This window comes from Herpailurus yagouaroundi, unplaced genomic scaffold (assembly GCF_014898765.1).
Source record: "Herpailurus yagouaroundi ecotype Mexico unplaced genomic scaffold, PumYag 190, whole genome shotgun sequence".
In the NCBI taxonomy this organism is placed as follows: Eukaryota; Metazoa; Chordata; class Mammalia; order Carnivora; family Felidae; genus Herpailurus; species Herpailurus yagouaroundi.
This window is the reverse complement of record NW_024412421.1, coordinates 19,859,805-19,880,335: the sequence shown is the minus strand read 5'-3', so window position 1 is coordinate 19,880,335 and position 20,531 is coordinate 19,859,805. Positions and strand designations below refer to the sequence as shown.

The 20,531-nt window shown below is 49.4% G+C and overlaps 2 protein-coding genes and 1 non-coding gene across 10 annotated transcripts in view; 1 reads left to right on the top strand and 2 right to left on the bottom strand.

The window, feature by feature from the left end:
- The first annotated feature begins 5,498 nt into the window (after window positions 1–5,498).
- Window positions 5,499–12,371, top strand: ESRP2 (epithelial splicing regulatory protein 2). Of its 4 annotated transcripts, XM_040442864.1 has the most exons (16): window positions 5,520–5,926; window positions 6,015–6,143; window positions 7,588–7,701; window positions 7,811–7,925; window positions 8,260–8,358; window positions 8,578–8,632; window positions 8,702–8,812; window positions 8,891–9,023; window positions 9,110–9,152; window positions 9,311–9,612; window positions 9,726–9,938; window positions 10,048–10,246; window positions 10,394–10,580; window positions 10,890–11,055; window positions 11,132–11,237; window positions 11,916–12,371. In XM_040442864.1, the coding sequence occupies exons 1-15, from the start codon at window positions 5,729–5,731 to the stop codon at window positions 11,219–11,221; spliced, it is 2,154 nt and encodes a 717-aa protein (XP_040298798.1). In that variant the 5' UTR covers window positions 5,520–5,728; the 3' UTR covers window positions 11,222–11,237; window positions 11,916–12,371. The 4 variants fall into 4 exon arrangements, with proteins under 4 accessions (XP_040298801.1, XP_040298798.1, XP_040298799.1 ...); XM_040442865.1 differs by having other exon boundaries at window positions 5,521–5,926; window positions 8,705–8,812; window positions 11,132–12,371; XM_040442867.1 differs by lacking the exons at window positions 11,132–11,237; window positions 11,916–12,371 and having other exon boundaries at window positions 5,499–5,926; window positions 10,347–10,580; window positions 10,890–10,952.
- A 2,133-nt stretch (window positions 12,372–14,504) lies between these two features.
- Window positions 14,505–20,531, bottom strand: part of NFATC3 (nuclear factor of activated T cells 3) — a 142,797-nt gene continuing 136,770 nt past the window's right edge. For 4 of the 5 annotated variants that reach the window (XM_040442863.1, XM_040498434.1, XM_040442862.1 and 1 more), the window contains one exon: window positions 14,505–15,084. In XM_040442863.1, coding sequence (XP_040298797.1) covers window positions 14,963–15,084 — 122 coding nt within the window. In that variant the 3' untranslated portion in view covers window positions 14,505–14,962. The remainder of the gene's footprint in view (window positions 15,085–20,531) is intronic. The other variant, XM_040498433.1, reaches the window with a different exon arrangement.
- Window positions 15,614–15,720, bottom strand: LOC121010069 (U6 spliceosomal RNA). Its single transcript, XR_005780991.1, has one exon. It is a non-coding gene; the product is annotated as a U6 spliceosomal RNA (small nuclear RNA).

Here is a 20,531-nt window from a genome sequence, read left to right as displayed (position 1 = left end):
CTTCCTTCCTTCCTTCCTCTTGGTCAATGGCAACACTTTCTAGCCTTTCAGAGTGCTGCTAGTAGTCACCATTTTGGCCTGCCCTTCTGTGTTCTTATAACATTGGTGGTTGGAGTACCTTACTTTTTTTTTTTAATGTTTTTAATTTATTTTTGAGAGAGAGATTGCACAAGTTGGACAGAGGGAGAAAAAGGGGAACAGAGGATCTGCAGCAGGCTCTGCGCTGACAGCAGTGAGCCCAATGTGGGGCTTGAACTCACAAACTGCGAAATCATAACCTGAGCTGAAGTCGGTGAACGGTGAAATCATGACCTGAAGCGAAGGCGGATGCTCAATCAGCTAAGCCACCCAGGTGGCCCTAGAGTAGCTTACTCTTTTAAGGTCCACCTATCTCCCACCTCAGGCCCTGGCAAGGACCCAAAACTTCTGCCTCCCTCCATCCTAGAACCCAGAAGAGGGGTTGCCAAGGACCAATCTGTTGCAGGCCCACGGTGGGAGACCATAGAGATCATTTTGTCAGTACTAGGGACAGGCAAGAGTCCACGGCCAAGAGTTAAGTGAAGGGAGGGTAGGCATCAGGATGGCCTGGGTTGCTTTGGACTTTGGATAGTCTGAATGTCTTGTCAACCCAGCAGCCTCAGGTGACCATGGACCCTTCACAGGGTGGCCCTGTCCTCTGGAGCAGTTCCGTGGCGCCCCAGTCCCACAGACCTTGCAGATGATAGGAACCATGGCCATCGGGGAGAGGATGTTAAGGCCTAGTCACAATGATCTGTGCTGGCACTGTGGAGAGGAGAGGAGTCAGAAGGTAAGGGTCTCCCTTTCTCACAATGACCCTGTCATCCACATGAACCTCCTGGCTGCAGAGCTGGGTTCATCCTGGACTTTAGATACTTCCCTGATCCTCAGACCCACAACCAGGTGGTCACCAAGTCTTGCCAGCTCTACCTTCCCAATGCCAAACTTTCACCCCCAAAGTCGCCTCCTTGCTGATATCCCAATTTATGCCCTTATTCCTATGGATTTCTCTCCCTGTGTCAGGTTGTCATCATTAAACATTAAATCAGGTCCATCACTGTCTGCCTAACCCCACACATAATCCTCCTACTGCATGCATCATATGCATCTCAGTCATAATGAGTGAGGACCCTGCAGGGGACTCTGACCTTTTCCCCCAACTTCCACCTCCCCTCTCTCCCAGATCCCTCATCTCCAGCTTCAATAGCTCGTTGGATCTATTCATCCTTGCATAAGACAACTGAAAAATCCCTCAAGTTACCAATAGTTATTTGGGTAAAGATTTTTTTTTATGGCTTCAAAGGTTTGTTTTTTGCCTTACTGATACAGTATAAAAGGGGAAAGAATTCAGAAACTATTTCCTAAAGTAGATGAATGATACAAATGTTAGTGTGATGCTGTACACTTCAGTTTTATACAGCAAACTGTTCCAACTGTCAGCTTATGGGTGAGCTAGCAAGAAACATTACATGAATTAATTTTAAGATGTAAGCATATTTACATACTTGCTTATTTAGTTTTGAAAATCTAGTGTTCTTTACCCCGTGGCAGTCAAGACTGGGGCTTAATGCAAGATGTTTCAGCATGCTTCGCCATTTGCTTTTATGCATATGACAATAAATGCAGTTTTGAAAAAAAAATTAACCTCATTCTCCCTCAGGACTTCTGCACTTGTTGCATTGGGATCACTCTGCAGCCCTCATTTTGGGGAACTTAACTGAGCTCTGTATTTAGGTCTCAGCCCAGACATGACCATTGATTGACTCTGAAGCAGGCCCTACCTGGCTCCTATCAGAATATAATCACCGGAAGAGCAAGCCCCTCACCTGCCCATTACTGGGGCTATTGCCTTCTTTGGTTACTAGTTACCACCAGCACAGTCCCAGGCACACAGCAGGTGCTTAACATATATTTAATGAATGAGTGATACACCCCCCCACACACACACCCCCCCCCACCGCCTTCTCTAACCCTTCCCCCTTCCAGGATATGGTCCTAGTGCCAGTCAGACCTGGAGGAGAGAAGGAACTGAGAGGTCCACAGGGCTGGATGTGAATTCTGGAAAATATTGGGAAAGAAGGATAATATTCCTGTGGAGAACACTCTGGGCAAAGGCCAGATGTGGGAATAAGCCCAGAGACTGGGGAGTCAGGTCAGGTGTGGTATCTTTCTCAGGAGAGAATCCAGCCAACAGCCTTTGCCTTTTCTCTTTTACTGGGCCCTTTGTATTCCCTCTTGCTCACCCAAGTTCCAAGCTCCCCTATCTGGACCAGGTGTGTGCCTGGGCTTAGGGCAACCCAACCAAGACCAGGGCTTCTGAGCTGAGCCCATTTGAAGGCCAACTGATTCTCCCTTAAAGCTCATGGCTCATGAGGCTCCTATTCTTCTGCTCCTAGTGCCTCTCTGAGGTCATGAGAGGCCAGACTCGGGGGTTCTGAACAGGGGCCCAGAACAGGGTGTCTAACCTGGCTTAGGCATCAAAGAATGTTGCCTGGAGGAAGAATTATTAGAGATGGGTTTTGAAGGATAAGTAAGAATTTGCCAGGAAAACAATAGGAGTAGGTAGGTGGGTGGTCCAGACAGGGAGCTTAGTATGTGCAGCAGCCTGAAGACCTGAACAATCACACTGTGTCTGGGGTACGTGGTGGGTGGGAGTGGAAGAGAGGTTGAGGGTTCTGAAAACCAAGCTTAACAACTTGGTGTATCCCAGGAAGCTCGGAGCCACAAAGATGCTCAAGCTGGAGGGAGGCAGGATCAAGGGTCTTCCCTTTTCACTTCTCTCCTGGAGCATTGCCCTAGGTGGAGCTCTCCAGTGGAAGATCCTCCTTCCAGCCTCAACACCTTGTTCAGGGGACAGAGTCAGTGCGCCCTCTGGTGGGTACTCAACAGCTATATGGCAAAGGCGCGTAGCTGGGAACCTGTATGGAGGGGCAATGCACTGGCTACCCTGGAGGCCCAGGAGATAAGAAAGGGTAGTAGCGATTGACCCAATTGCCGGCCAAGGGGCTGCGGAGGGTGGGGATGGGCCTGAGCTTGGGAGTGTGGATAGCCTTTGTGGATACCACAAGGCACCCCAGTGTAGAATCCTTCCTAGAGGGGTGCCTGGCTGGCTCAGTCAGTAGAGCATGTGATTCTTGATCTGAGGTTGTGAGTTGCAGCCCCATTTTGAGTGTAGAGATTACTTAAAAATACAATCTTTAAAAAAAGGAATTGTCTCCTGCAGTGGGATATTTTCTGGCTTGGGGGAGAGAGAGAGAGAGAGAGAGAGAGAGGAGGGTGCTTTTACACCACTCCTAGATGCCCTGTAGGTCCACAAGGACGGTCACACTCCCGGTCCCATGTAAGGATCTCCACTCTGTATCTGTCCCAACTTTCACGTCCCAAAGGCTGGAGTGCCACTGGCCTTTGTAGCAGGCCTCAAAGAGCCAAGGTAAGGATGGGATTCCACAAGCTTGTGGTCTAGCTCACAGGACCAAGTTCCTTGCCCCCAAGTACCTGGATTACAGTTTGGGAAATGCAATAGGCTAGACCATCGGAGCCGTACCCTTTTCACCCACCTGATTTCCAGTTCATTCACTAACGATTCATGAACTCTAGTAGCTGGGTTGGGATGGGAGACATTCCCAGTGAAATACAGAAATCTCAAACTACAGTGGGGGACCCTGCTACAGAGGAGGGGACTTGAGAGGAGAAAATCTGGAGGAAGAGCAGGGGTTAACTAGGGCAAGGGCTGGGTTGGTAGGAGAGGAAATAGCACACACAGAGAAGACTCTCGAGGAAAAACCCCTTATCCCCAGGTAAGGTTACTAGTTCTGAAATAGCCAAAGGCTAAAGGTGCAAAGCACTTAGACAACTATTTATTCATTCATTGTCTTGAGCAAGTACTATGTGCCAGGTGCACTGATAGACACTGGGGATGAGCCTGTCCTTTAGGATCTGATGTTTGGGTGGGGGTGATGTAGGGAGACAATCAATAAACGTTCTATTGTGTTAGAAGTTACTTTAGTGTTAGGGGAAAGGAGTGAAGGTTGTTTACTATTAGTGGTATGATCTGGGAGGACCCATCTGAAGATAAGTAAAGGAGCTCAGCAACGCAGGGGCTCTAACGTTATTTTAAAGAATTTAGTTTTTCAAGAAGAGTCCAAGCACTATAAATTGTCATGCAGGAGGGCGTGCAGGAGCTTAGCGGAGCCGCCCCATGCTGCCAGGACGGATAGAGCTGCCACACTGGACAAGTTACTTCTTTTTTTTTTCTTTTTTTTTTTCATGTTTATTTATTTTTGAGAGAGAGAGCGCGCAGGGGGAGGGGCAGAGAGACAGGGAGACACAGAATCTGAAGCAGGCTCCAGGCTCTGAGCTGTCAGCACAGAACTCAACATGGGGCTCGAACCCACGAACCGTGAGATCATGACCTGAGCCGAAGTCGGAAGCTTAGCCGACTAAGCCACCCAGGTGCCCCAAGGACAAGTTATTTCAAGAGGGTGGCTTCTCTGAGGAGCTGGCGACCTCGAGACCCACGCAGAAGGAAAAATACGGAAAGGCCTAGCGCGAAGGTTGAACGGATGGGGGCGCCAGGAAGGGTCAGACCGAGATCAAGTAAGCACCCAGATGGCAGGGTGGTGACTCCGGGAGACAGGAGCCCGACAAGGAACAATGTACCTCAAGGGAGTTTAGGAGTGCCGCTGGGGTGAAGAGTTTACTGCAAAGGCTTGGATAGAGGAAGCCCCAACTCCGCCTGGCGCAGGCGCGCTCCAGGAAGGGTACGGGAGGAGCCTTACTTCGTTGTTGGGCCCTGCCCGGAGAGCAAATATTTGACATTCCAGGCTTATCTAAAAGGGTGCAGGATCCGAAGAGCGACGTTTCCCCCTCCCCCAGGGCCTGATTGGCCTAGCGTTTCCGCCAGTGGGGACCAGCGGGCAGGCGCCCGAGTGGGCGGTCCCCAAAGGGGCGGATACCTGCCCAAACCAGGGGGAAGCACTAATCGCCCGTAGCCCCTAGAGGCTGGAATACCTGTCTCCTTCCCACTCCCTCCATACCGCCGAGTCCCGGCGCGAGTCACTTCCGTACTGGACACCTCAGTCTCTTTATCTGTTAAGTAGGGACGCGTTGAAGTGTGGGTTCAGTGGTCAAGGTCTCGGAAGCGCCCCCTCCACCCTGGGCTCTTTCTCCGTCGTCCGAAGGTCCACGCAGAGCCCAGCCCTTACGAAAGCGCGAGGCGCGGCTCTCGCCTCAGTTTTGGCGCGGGCTTGACAATCCCACGTCCCTTCTTCCCGCCGGACTCTTCAGTTTCTCAGTCATATAAATGGGAGAACTTAGGGTAGTCCGGAGCGGTCTGGAAACGCGCCGTAAAGGAGCCTCACTAAGCACAATCGGGCGAAAAGGTGTTGGGAGCCCTCCACGCGCGACGGTCCTTATTGGTTTGCTTGTCTCGGACGGAGAAGAGACTGAGGATCTGCAAGACGCCCTCGGTCACGTGGCCGGCGGGGAGGACAGGTAACTCGCCCAGAGAGGGCGGGGGCCAGTAGCCGCCCCGCCCCTCGGGGCGCCGCGGGCGGGTCTCAGCAGCGCCCACTGCGCCAGCCGGGCTGCAGGTGCCGCCCCCGACACACGGTGTCCCGCCCAAACTGATTCGTGTCTGCCGTCGGCCGGTGCGTGCGTGCACCTCGTCGGTCCGCGTGTGTTTGGCCGAGCTCCCCTTTCCTCTGCGGCCATGACTCCGCCGCCTCCCCAGCCACCGCCCCCGGGCTCGAACCCCGCCTCAGACTCCGCCACCGACCCCCGCCCAGGACCTGGACCCCTAGTCGTACTGTTCGGAGCCACGGCCGGTGCGATGGGGCCGGACCTGGGCTCCGACGAGACCGACTTAATCCTCCTAGTCTGGCAAGTGGTGGAGCCGAGGAGCCGTCAGGTACGATGAAAAGGGGGCAGCAGGGTGTCCAGGTTGTTTCAGGATCTGAGGCGAACAGTGGATGATCGGTTATCCCCGCCGCTCGTAGGTGGGGACGTTGCACAAGTCATTGGTTCGCGCTGAGGCGGCCGCACTGAGTCCGCAGTGCCGCGAGGCGAGCGGCCTGAGCGCCGACAGCTTGGCGCGGGCCGAACCGCTGGACAAGGTGCTGCAGCAGGTGAGTGCTGGGGCCCGGGTGAGTGGAGACATGGCCAGGCCGCGGGACATTTCTTGGCGGGAGAGGAGGCAGGCGGCAGGGCCTGGCATGCTGCGACCAACTGGCCTGGGCGGTAGGACGAGTTCCTGTTGTTTAAAAATTTCAGAGATTCCCGCGTGTGCCGGTCATTCCTGGGGGCACCTTACTTTTCAGCCTTTCCAGGGATCCACTTCTACTGAGCCGCGGGATGGAGGCTACGAGACCCCTGCTAGGGTCCCTGCCGGCGTGGCTGTGAGGCTGAGACGCCTCTAGGGACCTGCCTGGCCAGGTCTCCCAGAAAAGCAGTCGGAAGCCAAAAGGGCCGAGGGACCTGGTCTTGGCCATAGGTCACGGTCCCTGCAGCCTGCGTCCTCGGCCCACCCACCCTCCTAGGAGACGCAGGAGCGGGGGCGTAGGGCGGGGTCTGCCTCAGAGGCAGACGCCGCCAGGTGTAAGCTGCTCGTCTAGGCCTGTCCCGGCCGGCTGGCCAGGCGTGGGCGCTGTCCGGACTCCGCCTGGAGGCTACCTGACTCCTGAGTGCAAAGGCCCGGGGTGCCTCCCAGCCCTGGCTGGAGTGGGAGGCGGTTCCCATTGCTGTTTTTTCACTACTGTACTTACCCTGTGCCTGACTCTTAAGTGTAATGAGTTTAAGTGCTTTACACACACAAATACTTTCATTTCTCAACAACTCCTCCGGTGGTTCTTGATTTAGGTACAAAGATGTTGAACCTGAGCCTGCTCCTGAAGGGCTCCCAGGCTAGCCCCTACTTGGGGAGTGTGCTGAAGGAGAACTGGGTTGGTTTGCTCTGGGCCCCCGCTTAGTGCTTATACCTGTTCTCCAGAGGTAGTAAGGCTGCTGGAGACTGGGCGAGGAGTCCCCCCCCCCCCCATGAGTAAACAAGCCCGTGCCAGCCGGTCGATAGGGTGTGGGTCAAAGCTCATGCTGCCCCTGGCGTCCAGGTATGGGGCTCTGTCCTTGGATTTTCTCTGCTTCTTGGTTGGTCAGACTTAAGAGGCGGGGCTGCCATTGACCGTGAGCCAGCTGGGCCTCAGGCAGGATTGGGCCTCCCCCACCTGTCTGAGGGTGGTGCCTGGTCAGGGACAGGTTTAACCTGCTTTGCCCCGCCCATTCCCACCTGCTTATCCCACTCCACCAGGTGTTTGCTCTGGCACCACTCCATACTCTTGGAGTGTGTGTGATGGGGGCTTGGGTGATATGTGAGTACCCCCATTTGGCCTGGAAGAAGTGACCGTGGACTGGGGGAGAAAAGGGACACAGAGCCAGACCCAACAGGTGTGGCCAACTCCTCCCCAGGCAGGGTAGGGCTGAACATCTAGCTGAACCAGCTTTGCAGCCTGTGCCCTCCCTCCTCCTGCCCACCCAGCTGTGAGTCTGTCTGTCTCTCTCCCCACTCCCTATCCCCAGTTCTCACAGCTGGTGAGCGGGGATGTGGCTCTGCTGGGCGGGGGCCCCTACATGCTATGCACTGATGGGCAGCAGCTGCTGCGACAGGTCCTGCACCCTGAGGCCTCCAGGAAGGTATGCCACTGAGGGCACAACAGGGGGTAGGGTTCCCAGGACCCCCATCGTGGGGGTGGGCAGGGCAGCTCAGTTCCCTCCATTCATGCCCACTCCCATGTGCCCCTAGAACCTGGTGCTCCCCGACACCTTCTTCTCCTTCTACGACCTCCGCAGAGAATTCCATGTGCAGCACCCAAGTGCCTGCCCTGCCAGGGAGCTCACCGTGGCCACCATGGCACAGGGTATCTGTGACCCCAGCAGGGTTAGGGTGGAGGGGAAGCCGCAGGCAGTTTTTGAGTATGTGCATCCTAGAGGGTTATGTGAACACATGCAAGTTTACATTATCTGCTGAGTCCTTGAGGGCACATGCCTCTGTGTCTGTGCTGGGGTGCACTTGAAATATGGACATATGTTTGCATATGTCTGGGATGGGGACTTGTAAGGGCATATATTACCTGGATCCAAACAAATGTTTGCCGGGACTCTGCATTTGTCCATGTAGGGGACTTGGACCTAGGTGGGACCAAGATTGGTGCTCATGCTGGGATTTCCTCACTGTTACCTCCCTGTTCATAGACCTGGGGCTGGAGACAGATGCCACAGAGGATGACTTTGGGGTCTGGGAAGTGAAGACAATGGTAGCTGTCATCCTCCACCTGCTCGAAGGGCCCAGTGGTAAGATTCCCCTCGCCACCTGTCACCTGCTCTCAGGACTGGGTGAATGTCTACCTCTTAACTTTCTCAAAGTCCCCCTCCCCACTTGTTACTTTCTTTGAGACCACAGGTAGATGCTCCTTTGTCACCTCATCCCCCTCAACTGTCCTCTTTTTGCAGAGCTTGGTGGGGAGACCCCCTCCACCAGACCCTGCTGACCCCCATGCCATCTCCTCTCAGGTCAATTGTTTTCGAAGGCAGAGGTGGTAAAGCAGAAATATGAGACAGGTCCTTGGTGAGTGTGGGGGCAGGGGTGGGGGTGACAATAGCTGGACAGCTCTGATTCTGTGCCCTGCCCCCACAGCAGCAAGGCCGATGTGGTGGACAGTGAGACTGTAGTTCGGGCCCGTGGGCTGCCCTGGCAGTCATCAGACCAGGACGTGGCTCGATTCTTCAAAGGACTCAACATTGCCAGGTGGGTACAGCAGGCAGGATGGGTGGCTCAGGAGGGCAGGCCCGCCCAGGAAGCACTAACCCAGCACTGGCTCCGCAGGGGTGGTGTAGCACTCTGCCTCAACGCCCAGGGCCGCAGAAATGGCGAGGCTCTCATCCGGTTTGTGGACAGCGAGCAGCGGGACCTAGCGCTGCAGAGACACAAGCACCACATGGGTGTCCGCTATATTGAGGTGGGGCTTTGGGCTGGGAGTGAAGAAAGACAGAGCTGAGGCCAGCCAGGCTGGAGACCCATGGGCTGCCCCCACTGTACCCACAGGTATATAAAGCAACAGGAGAAGAGTTTGTCAAGATTGCAGGGGGTGAGTGTGCTCCCAACAGCACCTAGTTCCCTTGGTTCTTGATCCATGTCCCACTTGCCCACCACCCCCTGCCTTTCTGCTCCCCTGTGCCAGGTGTAGGTGGGTATTTGGAAGGGCACAAATGGAGTCAGTAGGTGACTCCCATGCCTCCCACCAAGGCACATCACTAGAGGTGGCTCGTTTCCTGTCACGGGAAGACCAAGTGATTCTGCGGCTACGGGGACTGCCCTTCTCAGCTGGGCCGGCAGATGTGCTAGGCTTTCTGGGGCCAGAGTGCCCGGTGACTGGGGGTGCTGATGGGCTGCTCTTTGTGCGCCACCCTGACGGCCGGCCCACTGGTGATGCCTTTGCCCTCTTTGCCTGTGAGGAGCTGGCACAGGCTGCGCTGCGCAGGCACAAGGGCATACTGGGTAAGCGATACATTGAACTCTTCCGGAGCACTGCGGCCGAGGTGCAGCAGGTGAGCACCCAGGGCTTTCCCTACCCTCTGTGTGATTCTCCAGGGTGCCCCTTCCATCCCCTGTGCACCGGCCCTACTCGGCGTGACCAGCCTGTTGCTGCCTTCCTTACCAGGTCCTCAACCGCTATGCATCCAGCCCACTCCTTCCTACACTCACTGCTCCACTGCTGCCCATCCCCTTTCCACTGGCAGCTGGGACTGGGAGAGATTGTGTACGCCTTCGAGGCCTGCCCTACACAGCCACCATTGAAGACATCCTTAGCTTTCTGGGGGATGCAGCTGCTGACATCCGGCCCCACGGTGTGCACATGGTGCTCAATCAGCAGGTGAGGCTGCTGCCAGTGGGGAGACACACGTAACTACGAAGGGGGGTGTGGTTGGGAGTAAGGCATTCTTGCATACGACAGATTGCTTACAAGACCACCATGTGTACAGGGCCGGCCGTCAGGTGATGCTTTCATCCAGATGACATCAGCAGAGCGGGCTTTAGCTGCTGCTCAGCGTTGCCATAAGAAAGTGATGAAGGAACGCTACGTGGAAGTGGTCCCCTGCTCCACAGAGGAGATGAGCCGTGTGCTGATGGGAGGCACCTTGGGCCGTAGTGGCTTGTCCCCTCCACCCTGCAAGCTGCCCTGTGAGTGTCTCAGGGGCTGGGGAAAGGAGGCATGTGGGGGCCAAGCTGTTATAACTCTCACTTTCTCCAGTGGGGACTCCTTTCTGACTGCCTCATCCAGGGCAGTGCTGGGCTCCCTGCAGATGCACTCTCTACTTCTGCCTCCAGGCCTCTCACCACCCACCTACGCCACCTTCCAGGCCACCCCAACACTCATTCCCACTGAGACGGCAGCTCTATATCCCTCTTCAGCACTGCTCCCGGCTGCTAGGGTGCCTGCTGCCCCCACCCCTGTTGCCTACTACCCAGGGCCAGCCACTCAACTCTACATGAACTACACAGCTTACTACCCCAGGTATCTGCTGCTAAGAAAACTCCAGTCTTGTCCCCATCCTGGTTTGGGGGAGGGTCATGATCCCCTTCCTGCACCAGATAATCCAAGGTCTGTTAGAGCTCAGACTTATACTAAGATGGACACGGGAGTGACAGATGTGGCCTGGCTGATGCCATCTACAAATCAGAATGGAGATGACTCTGTAGAGGCAGAGGTTTTAGGCAGGAAGACCTGAACTAAACAAGGCACAGGCAAAGGAAGAGGGAGGCAGGTCTTGGTCTAGGCCATAAATGGGACTGCTTTCCTAAATTCCTGCCTCTCCCATCCTAGCCCCCCCGTTTCCCCCACCACTGTGGGCTACCTCACCACGCCCCCTGCTGCCCTGGCCTCTGCTTCCACCTCAGTGTTGTCCCAGCCAGGAGCCCTGGTCCGTATGCAGGGTGTCCCATATACCACTGGTATGAAGGATCTGCTCAGCATCTTCCAGGCCTATCAGGTGAGGTGTGGCTGGAGGGCTTGGGAACCTGATTGAGGCTGGAGCTTCCTCCCCTAAATCTCTTTCCCTTCTGCAGTTAGCCCCTGATGACTACACCAGTTTGATACCTGTTGGTGACCCGCCTCGCACTGTGCTACAGGCCCCCAAAGAGTGGGTGTGTTTGTAGGTGAGGGAGCCAGGAGGTAAGAGCTGGCTGATGTCTAACATGACTCTCTTGCATCCAGAAAACCAGCACTCTCAAACAGGTGGCTTCTTTCTGGCTTGTCCAAGCTCTCAGAAAGCACCTAGAGGAGCTCAAGCCCTAACTCCACCTCCCACTTATTGCCCTGCCTGTTCACCCCAAAGATGATGGCTGGACCCTGCATGCAGGACTGGGGGTGGAATTGTGTTACCCTGCTCGCAACGGCCTGATCTGGGCCTCCTGAGTAGCACCGAGAGCCTTTGGTCAGCTTTGGCCATGGCCCATACCCTCAGATTCTGTGGGGCTGGTGTCCACAGCAGGCTTGTTTTCTTTTTAAAAATGTAAGCCCTGGTGCCTTCAACGTATGACTCCTGGGAACTTCTGAGTAAAGATCCCAATGTTCTACCTTCCCCTATCCCTCCTAGTAGGGGGCAGGGAGGCAGAGAGTGCTGGCCTCAGCTCCCACGATACTTGGACCTCAATGGCCACGTTGTGCCAGGTGGTCCCATCTAAGGGACCTCCAGCTTGGCACAAGCTTTGTGGCAAAATCACAAGCTGTTTTGATGGACTATACTGCAATATCCCCAGAGGACACTAGGGGGCAGGAGGCCCTCACAAAAACTCAGGCTCAAATTTTAAAGGGGACTTTCTGCCTACTTTTCATGCACACCTTGGGCAGGCCAGTTGTCCTGAACTCAGCAGACACCGTGGAATGTCCTTTGCACCCATTAGAGGGTACAGAACTGAAGCTTCGGAAGGAATTTGGAACTCTACTCACTCCTCCGTAAAATAAACAAAGGTTCTAACCAAGTGGACTTTTTAAAAGCCAAAGTCTCCTTAGCTTTGGACCCCAGAGTGAGGGGCTCCACACCTGCCCCAGGCAGAGGAAAACTCAGGCAGATTTCAAGGACACCGTTGACCGATCACCATTTATTATTTCAGCACTGTAACTGAGGAACCTGAATTGCTGGCTCTTCTCTGTTATTTGTGTAAGGAGCACTATACTCCTACAAAAGGTTTTAAAATACAAAATATGTAAGAAAACAATCCCAAGTGCTGTAAACACAACTGAGATCCAGTTCCTTAACTGAACATTGCCCATTTTATAAAATATAAGGTTTCAAACTTTAGCTCACCTGAGCCTTAAAGATGACCATCTGTTCGGAGTATTAAAAACAGGGCTTCATAGGCAGACCCAGCAGAGCTCTAGTGATCGTGGTTAGCCCTGGGCAGGGTAGGTTGCCCTTCAGATAGTAACACCACATGTGCACCTGAAGACAAGACCTCTGTTCCCTTTCAAGCTGTTTTCAGCCATGTTTCTGTGTGTATCTCTAGTAAGCAGAAGACTGCTTAACCCATGCCTCAATTCAAGATCTAGCACAGGCTGGAAGGGGTAGGAGTGGGTGCTAGAACATGCCCAGTTGCTAAACGTTGCTACTGAAGTCAACTTGCATAGTTCAGTGGATGTGTGCTTTAACACCACTTATGTTGCACAAAGGATTAAAGTCTTTACCTCCAAAGCCAAAAAATATTGACTCGTAAGCCAAAGATTTTACAAAATGATACAAGACTGCTCATATAGTATATAAAGCTCTATTTTAAAATTTAACTTTTATTTTAAATAGGAAAGCATTTCTAGTGCTACAGGCATCAAGGTATTTAAAAGGCATCAAAATTTGGTGCATAGCAACTCTGGATCATAGAGGCTTTTATTCTTGAGGGCAGCAGAGCAACCCCCAAAGGGTCTTGTAAGGGGAACTCTTACAAGAACCTCCTGTGAGGCAGCTACCCCAGGGGCAAGAGGGCGGAGGCAAGTCTGACCAGCTGTCTGAAACTTCCAGTCAGGGGCCGCCTCCCACAACCCCTCCAAACCAAAGGAAGCTGTGGGCTTCCAACTTCAGGCCCTGAAGCAAATCTCACTATCCACACTCTGATATAAAACTTACTTTAAAAAGAAAATCTAAAAACACCCAGCTCCAGGAGGGACCAGAGTGATTTGCTGAAGGACAGACATTTTTCTCTAACTAGTTTTAAGGAAAAAATATAAATCATCATGGTTTAAAGAAAAAGAAAAAAAATAAAATAAAAACAACCCATACTTCATCCTGTAGGAGGTCAACAGCTCCTACCCGGCTGACTAGAGGTGGTGGGCAACGAACTGGCTCCCGCTGCCTAGGCCCCACTTGGCTTCAATAGAGAGTCCTGGCATCCAGAACTCCTAATCCCCAGGAGTAACAACATCAAGCCCTCTGACCAGCTCAGCACACTGTCACACATAATAGGCACTCAAAAAATTTGCTTCCTGAATAAATGAAATTACATGATTTCGTTTGAAAACATACTGCAAGCTTCAGGGGCTTTGAAATGGGCCCGGCCTTAGAACAGGTACCTAATCCCATTAAAGGGAGGGATAAAGGGGGGTTTGGAAAAAGCACCCAACTCGGGCACCTCCTTTGGTAGACAGCAGGCTGGAGTTTCTTGCTGGCCCCGGCCTTGGGCACCAGCCTCACCAGCAGCAGCACCAGGGTATCTTTGGTGTGGAGGGTCAGGTCTGTGATGCTACTGCATGTTTGGGTTTGCCCCAAAGCCTTTGGGGGAAAAGGCTGGTTTTAGGCCACGTAGACGGGACACGGTAGGCCAGAATCATTTTAGACTGTAAACAGAATGAGGGATAAGCTTTCCATGCCACTGTGAATCTTAAAAGCTTCCGATCTGGAGTCCTGCATTTTCTCTACTGTTCTAAAGCATAGCTCATTTGTGCTTAGCTTCTGACACAGCATGGCCTCTAGAAATTAGTTAGAACCAGCAAATTTGCCTAAACCATCATGAGACTGTGGCTTCAAAGGTTACAGAGCAGCCAAATGAGGATACTCCCATGTGGAAAAGGTCTGGGACCAGAGGGCACAAAAGGGAAAAGCAGTCCACAGCCTACTTGTTTGCAGGATGGCAAGATATTAAAGCTACGAAGCTCAAACAACCCACCTTTCAAAGTCACCTTATGCGTAGCTATCTTACCCAAGGCCCTGAGGCAAAAAAGCAATTTCAACATGGAGTCAGTATGGAGAGATTGCAGAAAGATCACCTAGAAAGCTACAAAAGGCTATGCTCTGGAATGTCATTTAATATTCCAACACTTCAATGATTGGAATGGTCTCCTCTTACTTTAACAGTTTACTTTTATAAAGAGGTATGAACTACATTTGGCTTTATTTCCTATAAATCTATGAAAGGCTTTAGGACATGCTGTTTCTGAGGCATAGGTGTGGGCTTGGGAGAATTTTTTTTTTTTTTCTATTATGTTTGCCTCTGGAAGGTTTTATCAAAAGTTCCTACTTTAAAAATAATCATCAAAGCTAAAGAGTCCTTCAAATGACCATAAAGGAGTACAAATCACCAATCATAGCTAAGCAACCAGGTCACTTGCAAAAGCAGCACCTCTGAAATGCGAGAGCCTGCTGCATCCACACTCAAAAGCACCCATCATATAAAAGTATCCTATTTAAATATAAAAAGCAAAGCTCATTTCCCCAAAGCTCAGTCTATGCTGCTCTTGTTCTTTCACAATCTACCCAAGGCCTGAGGTGGAGGAATGCTGATTTCCCCACATATAGTGATCCCAACTCCTGGCGCCAGTCCTGAAGGCCACAGAGTTGGAAACCCAAGGTCCAAGGAGAGAAACATGCTGAGAAGTACATGGTGGTAGACACATGGCTGCAGGGAGCACTGTCAGAGCCCATCGGATCTTCCCAAATCCAGGGAATCGGGACCAGGGAGGGGAGCCTGCCTGCTCGCCCCTGTTCCTTGGGAAACAGAAATCTGGGACATGTCTCTCCCAATTATCTCGTTCACTGAAAAACAAGAAAAGGGAGAGTGATTAGTGACCTCTGTGTGACTGACCATATGACGCTTAATGGCGAGTTCCACTTCAAAGACATTTTTTCCCTCTCCATGGTTTTCTATAAAGGTAAATGCAGTGCTTTAAAGCCTGCTCCTGGATGGAATGAAGACCTCCTTCCAGAAGCTGTTCCAGACACCTCTTTCCCTTTCAGTTCAGTTTGGGTTGGGAAGGGAGATGGCTCAGAGAATAGGAAACATTTTTACCCTCCCTCTAAAAGCTTATGCTCTAGAGCAAAGGATAGGATATATCTGAAATGTGTTAACATTCACCTAACTTTTCCTTAATTTACATCTCTACAGGAGGGTTTTCCCTTTCTGATTCCTGCAGTGTACCCTGTATGAAAAGTGAATGAAAATAAATACTTTGGTGAGAATAAGAGATTTGGGAGTTATTTTGTTATGCTAATAAACCATTCTTTACTATATGGGCCTTTTTTATTGTTTCTCATCCTTTCAGAAAAGACCTTGCTTTTTCTTTTTTTTAACATGGACCACTTTGTGAATTTGCATGTCATCCTTGCGCAGGGGCCATGCTAATCTTCTCCATATCGTTCCAATTTCGGTATATGCACTGCTGAAGCGAGCACCTTGCTTTTTGTTGGTTTCTGTGACAAGCCAAGCATTCCTAGAAGCATAGTGCTCTGTGAGGTCTAATACAAAAAACTCCAATCTTAAGAAACGAGTATGGAAAGAAAACCCCAAAGTCCCCCTCAGTAAGAACCTTCAGTTCTCTCATCATGAGAATTCTTTGCTTTGAAATGAAAATTCTTTGCTTTGTCAACTGAAGATTATACTCCTAAGCCTATATTCAAAAGAACTGAAAACATACGTCCACATAAAAACTTACGCCTGAGTGATTCAGCTGGTTGAGCATCTGACTCTTGATTTCAGCTCAGGTTATCATCTCATAGTTGTGGGATTGAGCCCCACATCAGGCTCCACACTGAGCTGAGTGTGGAGCCTGCTTGGGATTCTCACTTTCCCTCCCCCTCTCCCTCACTTGTATGCCTGCACACTCTCTCAAGATACACATTAAAAACAAAAAAACAAAAAAACTTTGTACCTGAATACAAATTCATAGCAGCATTTTCATAATAGCCCTGAAGTAGAAACAACCCAAATACCTACCAGGTGATGAATGGATAAGCAAATTATGGGCTATCCATAGAGGGAAATACTATTCAGCTTTAAAAAGAAATGAAGGGGTGCCTGGGTGGCTCAGTCGGTTGGGTATCCAACTTCAGCTCAGGTCACGATCTCATGGTCTGTGAGTTCGAGCCCCGCATCGGGCTCTGGGCTGATGGCTCAGAGTCTGGAGCCTGCTTCCGATTCTGTGTCTCCCTCTCTCTCTGCCCCTCCCCCGTTCATGCTCTGTCTCTCTCTGTCTCAAAAATAAATAAACGTTAAAAAAATAACAATAAAAAAATAAAAAGAAATGAAATTCTAATACATGCTACAGCATAGGTGAACTTTGAAAGAATTATGCTAAGTGAAAGAAATCAGACACAAAAGATCATATATTGTCTGATTCCATTTGTATAAAACAGCCAGGACTGACTAACCACACAGACAGAAAATAGGTGGTTGACAGAGGAGTTATGGTGAGGAAGAAATGGGGGATGACTGCTAACAGGTATGGGATTTCTTTTTGGAGTAATAAAAATTTTCTAAAATGAGATAGTGGTGATATTGCAGAACTCTGTGAATATACTAAAACCACTGAATGGTATATTCTCAAGGGTGACTTTTATAGCAATAAATTATATCTCAATTCAGCTGTTATAAACAAAAATAGGCCAAGACAAAAAAAGTTCTATACTTAGAATGTGATGTGATCATAGAGCCAAGAAGACACTAACAGTCACTTAAAAAATCTTCAAGTACTAACAACTTTTTTTTTTTCTTTTAAAGAGAGAGAATTGAGAGAGACAGCATGAGCAGGAGCCCAATGCAAGGTTTGATCCCATGACCCTGGGACAGTGACCTCAGCCCAAATTAAGAGTACAATGCTCAACCACTGAGCCACCCAGGCGCCCCTTTCAAGTATTAACATCCAATCTTTTTACAGTTTAGGTAATTTAAAAAATTTTTTTCAAATTCATATACTCCTGGCTATCAGAAGGGAACATTCACTTCATATTTATTGAGCATCTATGAGAGTTTGCAACTGAAATTTTGTATCTTATTTCAATCTTCACAACATTTTAAGATAACTATTACCCCACTTTACAGATCAGTTAACTGAGGCTTTGACAGTTCACCTAATTTGCTCAGTAAATAGTGGGATCAATTTCCAAAAACCTATCACTTCTTGGAGGCCAAGAGTAGAGAAACTGGTGGGGGGGAGGGGGGAATCATTTAGACAAAGAAGATGCAAAAGATCCAGACACATGTGTTGATGCCAGGGGAGGGAGAATGAGTGTGTTAACAGAGAGGAGAGGGAGTCAGGAAAGAGAGAATATAAAGGGGACATAAATAGACAAGGCAGCCGTTGGCACCTGTTATTCCAAGCCACATAACGAGCAAGGAACAGTGTTTTTAGTGTGGATTCCATGTTTAAGTCAATGGGCTAGTCTCATGCTGAGAGGGAGCCCAAGGATGGCCCATGATCTCCATGCATAACCTCTACCATAATATATCACATTAGATTATCAGTAGGGGTCATCATTATCTGTCTCTCCAATAGCCTGTGAGCTCCTGAAGGGCAAGGACCTTACTAATGAGGAAACATCAATTTCAGATGACTGAATAAATGGATCCTAATTCAATACAATTACTTGGAGACTACTGGGAACTAGTATACTGAAAGTTCACTAGGTGATAGGATAGGAAGGGGACCAGAGAATGTTATTAAAACTAACACATGACATCTGATTTTGATTTTGACAGTCTCTATGTGTCTATTTTAGACAGGTCTCCCAGCTGTGGCAACAAGCCAAATATAGAAGCAAGTACCAGCTGTCAGTCATCTTTTCCCAACACTTATCCCTTCCAAGGATGGTGACTTCAGAGATGTTCCAAGCTGCCATGTAACATTGTTAAATTATCTCACTGTTCAAATTTTAAAAGTACAAGGTGATTACAAATGGTGCTTTATCATCATCAAAACCAGGACGCCTGGGTAGCTCTGTCAGTTGAACATCCAACTTTGGTTCAGGTCACAATCTCAGTCCATAGGTTTGAGCCCTGCGTCAGGCCCTGTGCTGACAGCTCAGATCCTGGAGCCTGCTTCAAATTCTGTCTTCCTTTCTCTGTCCCTCTCCTGCTTGTGTGCACACACTCTCTCTCTCAAAAATAAACATTAAAAAAAATAAAAAGACACCCCCCCAATACAATGTATTGTTTTCCTGTGTCTTTATGAGAAAGTCAGTGCTTACATTTTGAGGATGAGGGTATATATCCAGCATTATCCACCCACTTACCAAGTACACTTTGATGATAAACACATCATTTTTTAAGGTAGCCAGGTGATGCTGTTTATAGCAAAAGCCTGATCAAAGCTATGTTATTTCTGCTCCCCTTTATCAAAGTTCTGTTGTCCTTTTGCCTGTTGTGCCTAATCTCACACAGTTGAAGCAATCTGGAAGGTTCCTTGACTGGGGTTTAAGACTATAATAAAGCTAAGAAGATTTTGCACAAAAAAGCACTCAAGCTGACTATACTCAAACATACTTTAACACATAATATTAATACATAATAATTAGTCAGTAGATTTAAGTTCCAGTAGGGCAGGGACATTATCTATCTTGTTCTCCACCAAACCCTTAGAGCTTGGTACATTCTGAGTGCTGAGTAAAATTAACTTGCCAAGTTAATCTTTTTTTTTTTTTTTAATTTTTTTTCAACGTTTTTATTTATTTTTGGGACAGAGAGAGACAGAGCATGAACGGGGGAGGGGCAGAGAGAGAGGGAGACACAGAATCGGAAACAGGCTCCAGGCTCTGAGCCATCAGCCCAGAGCCTGACGCGGGGCTCGAACTCACGGACCGTGAGATCGTGACCTGGCTGAAGTAGGACGCTTAACCGACTGCGCCACCCAGGCGCCCCCCCAAGTTAATCTTTTAATATAATTTGGGGACTTGGAAAAACAACAAGAATTATGCTCAAATAATTGCTACAGGTGAATAGTGAATATGAATTTTAGGACAAGGAGTCAGAACTACAACAAAGCAGTCCTTTTGCCATCCTTTAGCAATGACTCGAGCGCAGTGCGGTATACAGAGTCCATTGCTCTTCTTTGCTTTTCACTTCTCCCTAAGGCTGGGAGCTTTGGGCTTGGGCGCCTACCTCTAGATTCCTGACATATCTTTCCATTGTGATCAAAATTTGAGCATCAACTTAAGCAAGTTAAAATTATTACTGGTAAACAAACTTATGGTGTAATTTACATGTAAATTATCAGCAATATTTACAAAACAATATTTAAGTTACTTTTTAAAAACATTTTTTTAATATTTATTTTTGAGAGAGAGACAGAATGTGAGTGGGGGGAGGGGCAAAGAGAGAGGGAGACACAGAATCCGAAGCAGGCTCCAGGCTCCGAGCTGTCAGCACAGAGCGTGCTGCGGGGTTTCCTGAGTATAGATGACATGTTGCATTAGTTTCAAGTGAACAACTTAAGTGATTTGACATTAAGTTATTTCTCAAAAATACTAAGGCTTACAACTTCATTTTCCACTTTCTTTTAATATATATATGCATGAATTTATTCATTTATTTAAACCCTAGTCTAGAAAGTATGTGAGATGGCTTTTTTTCCCCCACCAATTTAAGAGCAGAAAGAGTTGTATACCCCTACTATACAATTTTATCATTTCTCTCCTTTAAAGAGTAAAGTGAATTAAAAACATAGAACAAGAGTCAACAACCCTCAACACCCATGTGAACAGGTTATATGGGTCACAGCATTTGGCCCACTTGTGACAGGTGCCATCAACTCCCACTAACCCAACACCTGGATTGTCTGTGCCACCACAACAGAAGCAGTCAGAACCATCAGCAATATTTGCTGTAAGAACATTTTTTTTATACAAAAATTGCTATCCAAATTACCAGTCCATTGGAATGCTATTTCTCCACAAAAGAATATGGTGTCTGAGTAACAAAAGGCCTCTTATTTAGAGCTTAAGGTTTCAGAGCTAGAGCTGACAAGCATGATATGGTATGAAATCTCATCACCCGGGGGAGAGGGGCAGGGTAACCCAAGACACTGCTTCTGGAGTAGGCAGATACACAGTCATATATGCAAAAGCCCAAAGGGCCTTTCTAACAAGCAACTGAACATCTTGGAGCATTTTTGTAAAGTATTTCTGGGTATAATTAGACTCCATTTATGTGTTATTTCATCTTGAAACTGCAATGAACATTCATCCAAGTTTGGCAAATTCACCTTTTCTTC

Bases quoted from the DNA above. Each gene is read 5' to 3' on its own strand.
- ESRP2 (XM_040442864.1), top strand. From the start codon at position 5,729: ATGACTCCGCCGCCTCCCCAGCCACCGCCCCCGGGCTCGAACCCCGCC. The intron at 9,153-9,310 runs GTGAGTGTGCTC...CCTCCCACCAAG, and splicing joins GTTTGTCAAGATTGCAGGGG to GCACATCACTAGAGGTGGCT. The intron at 10,247-10,393 runs GTGAGTGTCTCA...TTCTGCCTCCAG, and splicing joins TCCACCCTGCAAGCTGCCCT to GCCTCTCACCACCCACCTAC.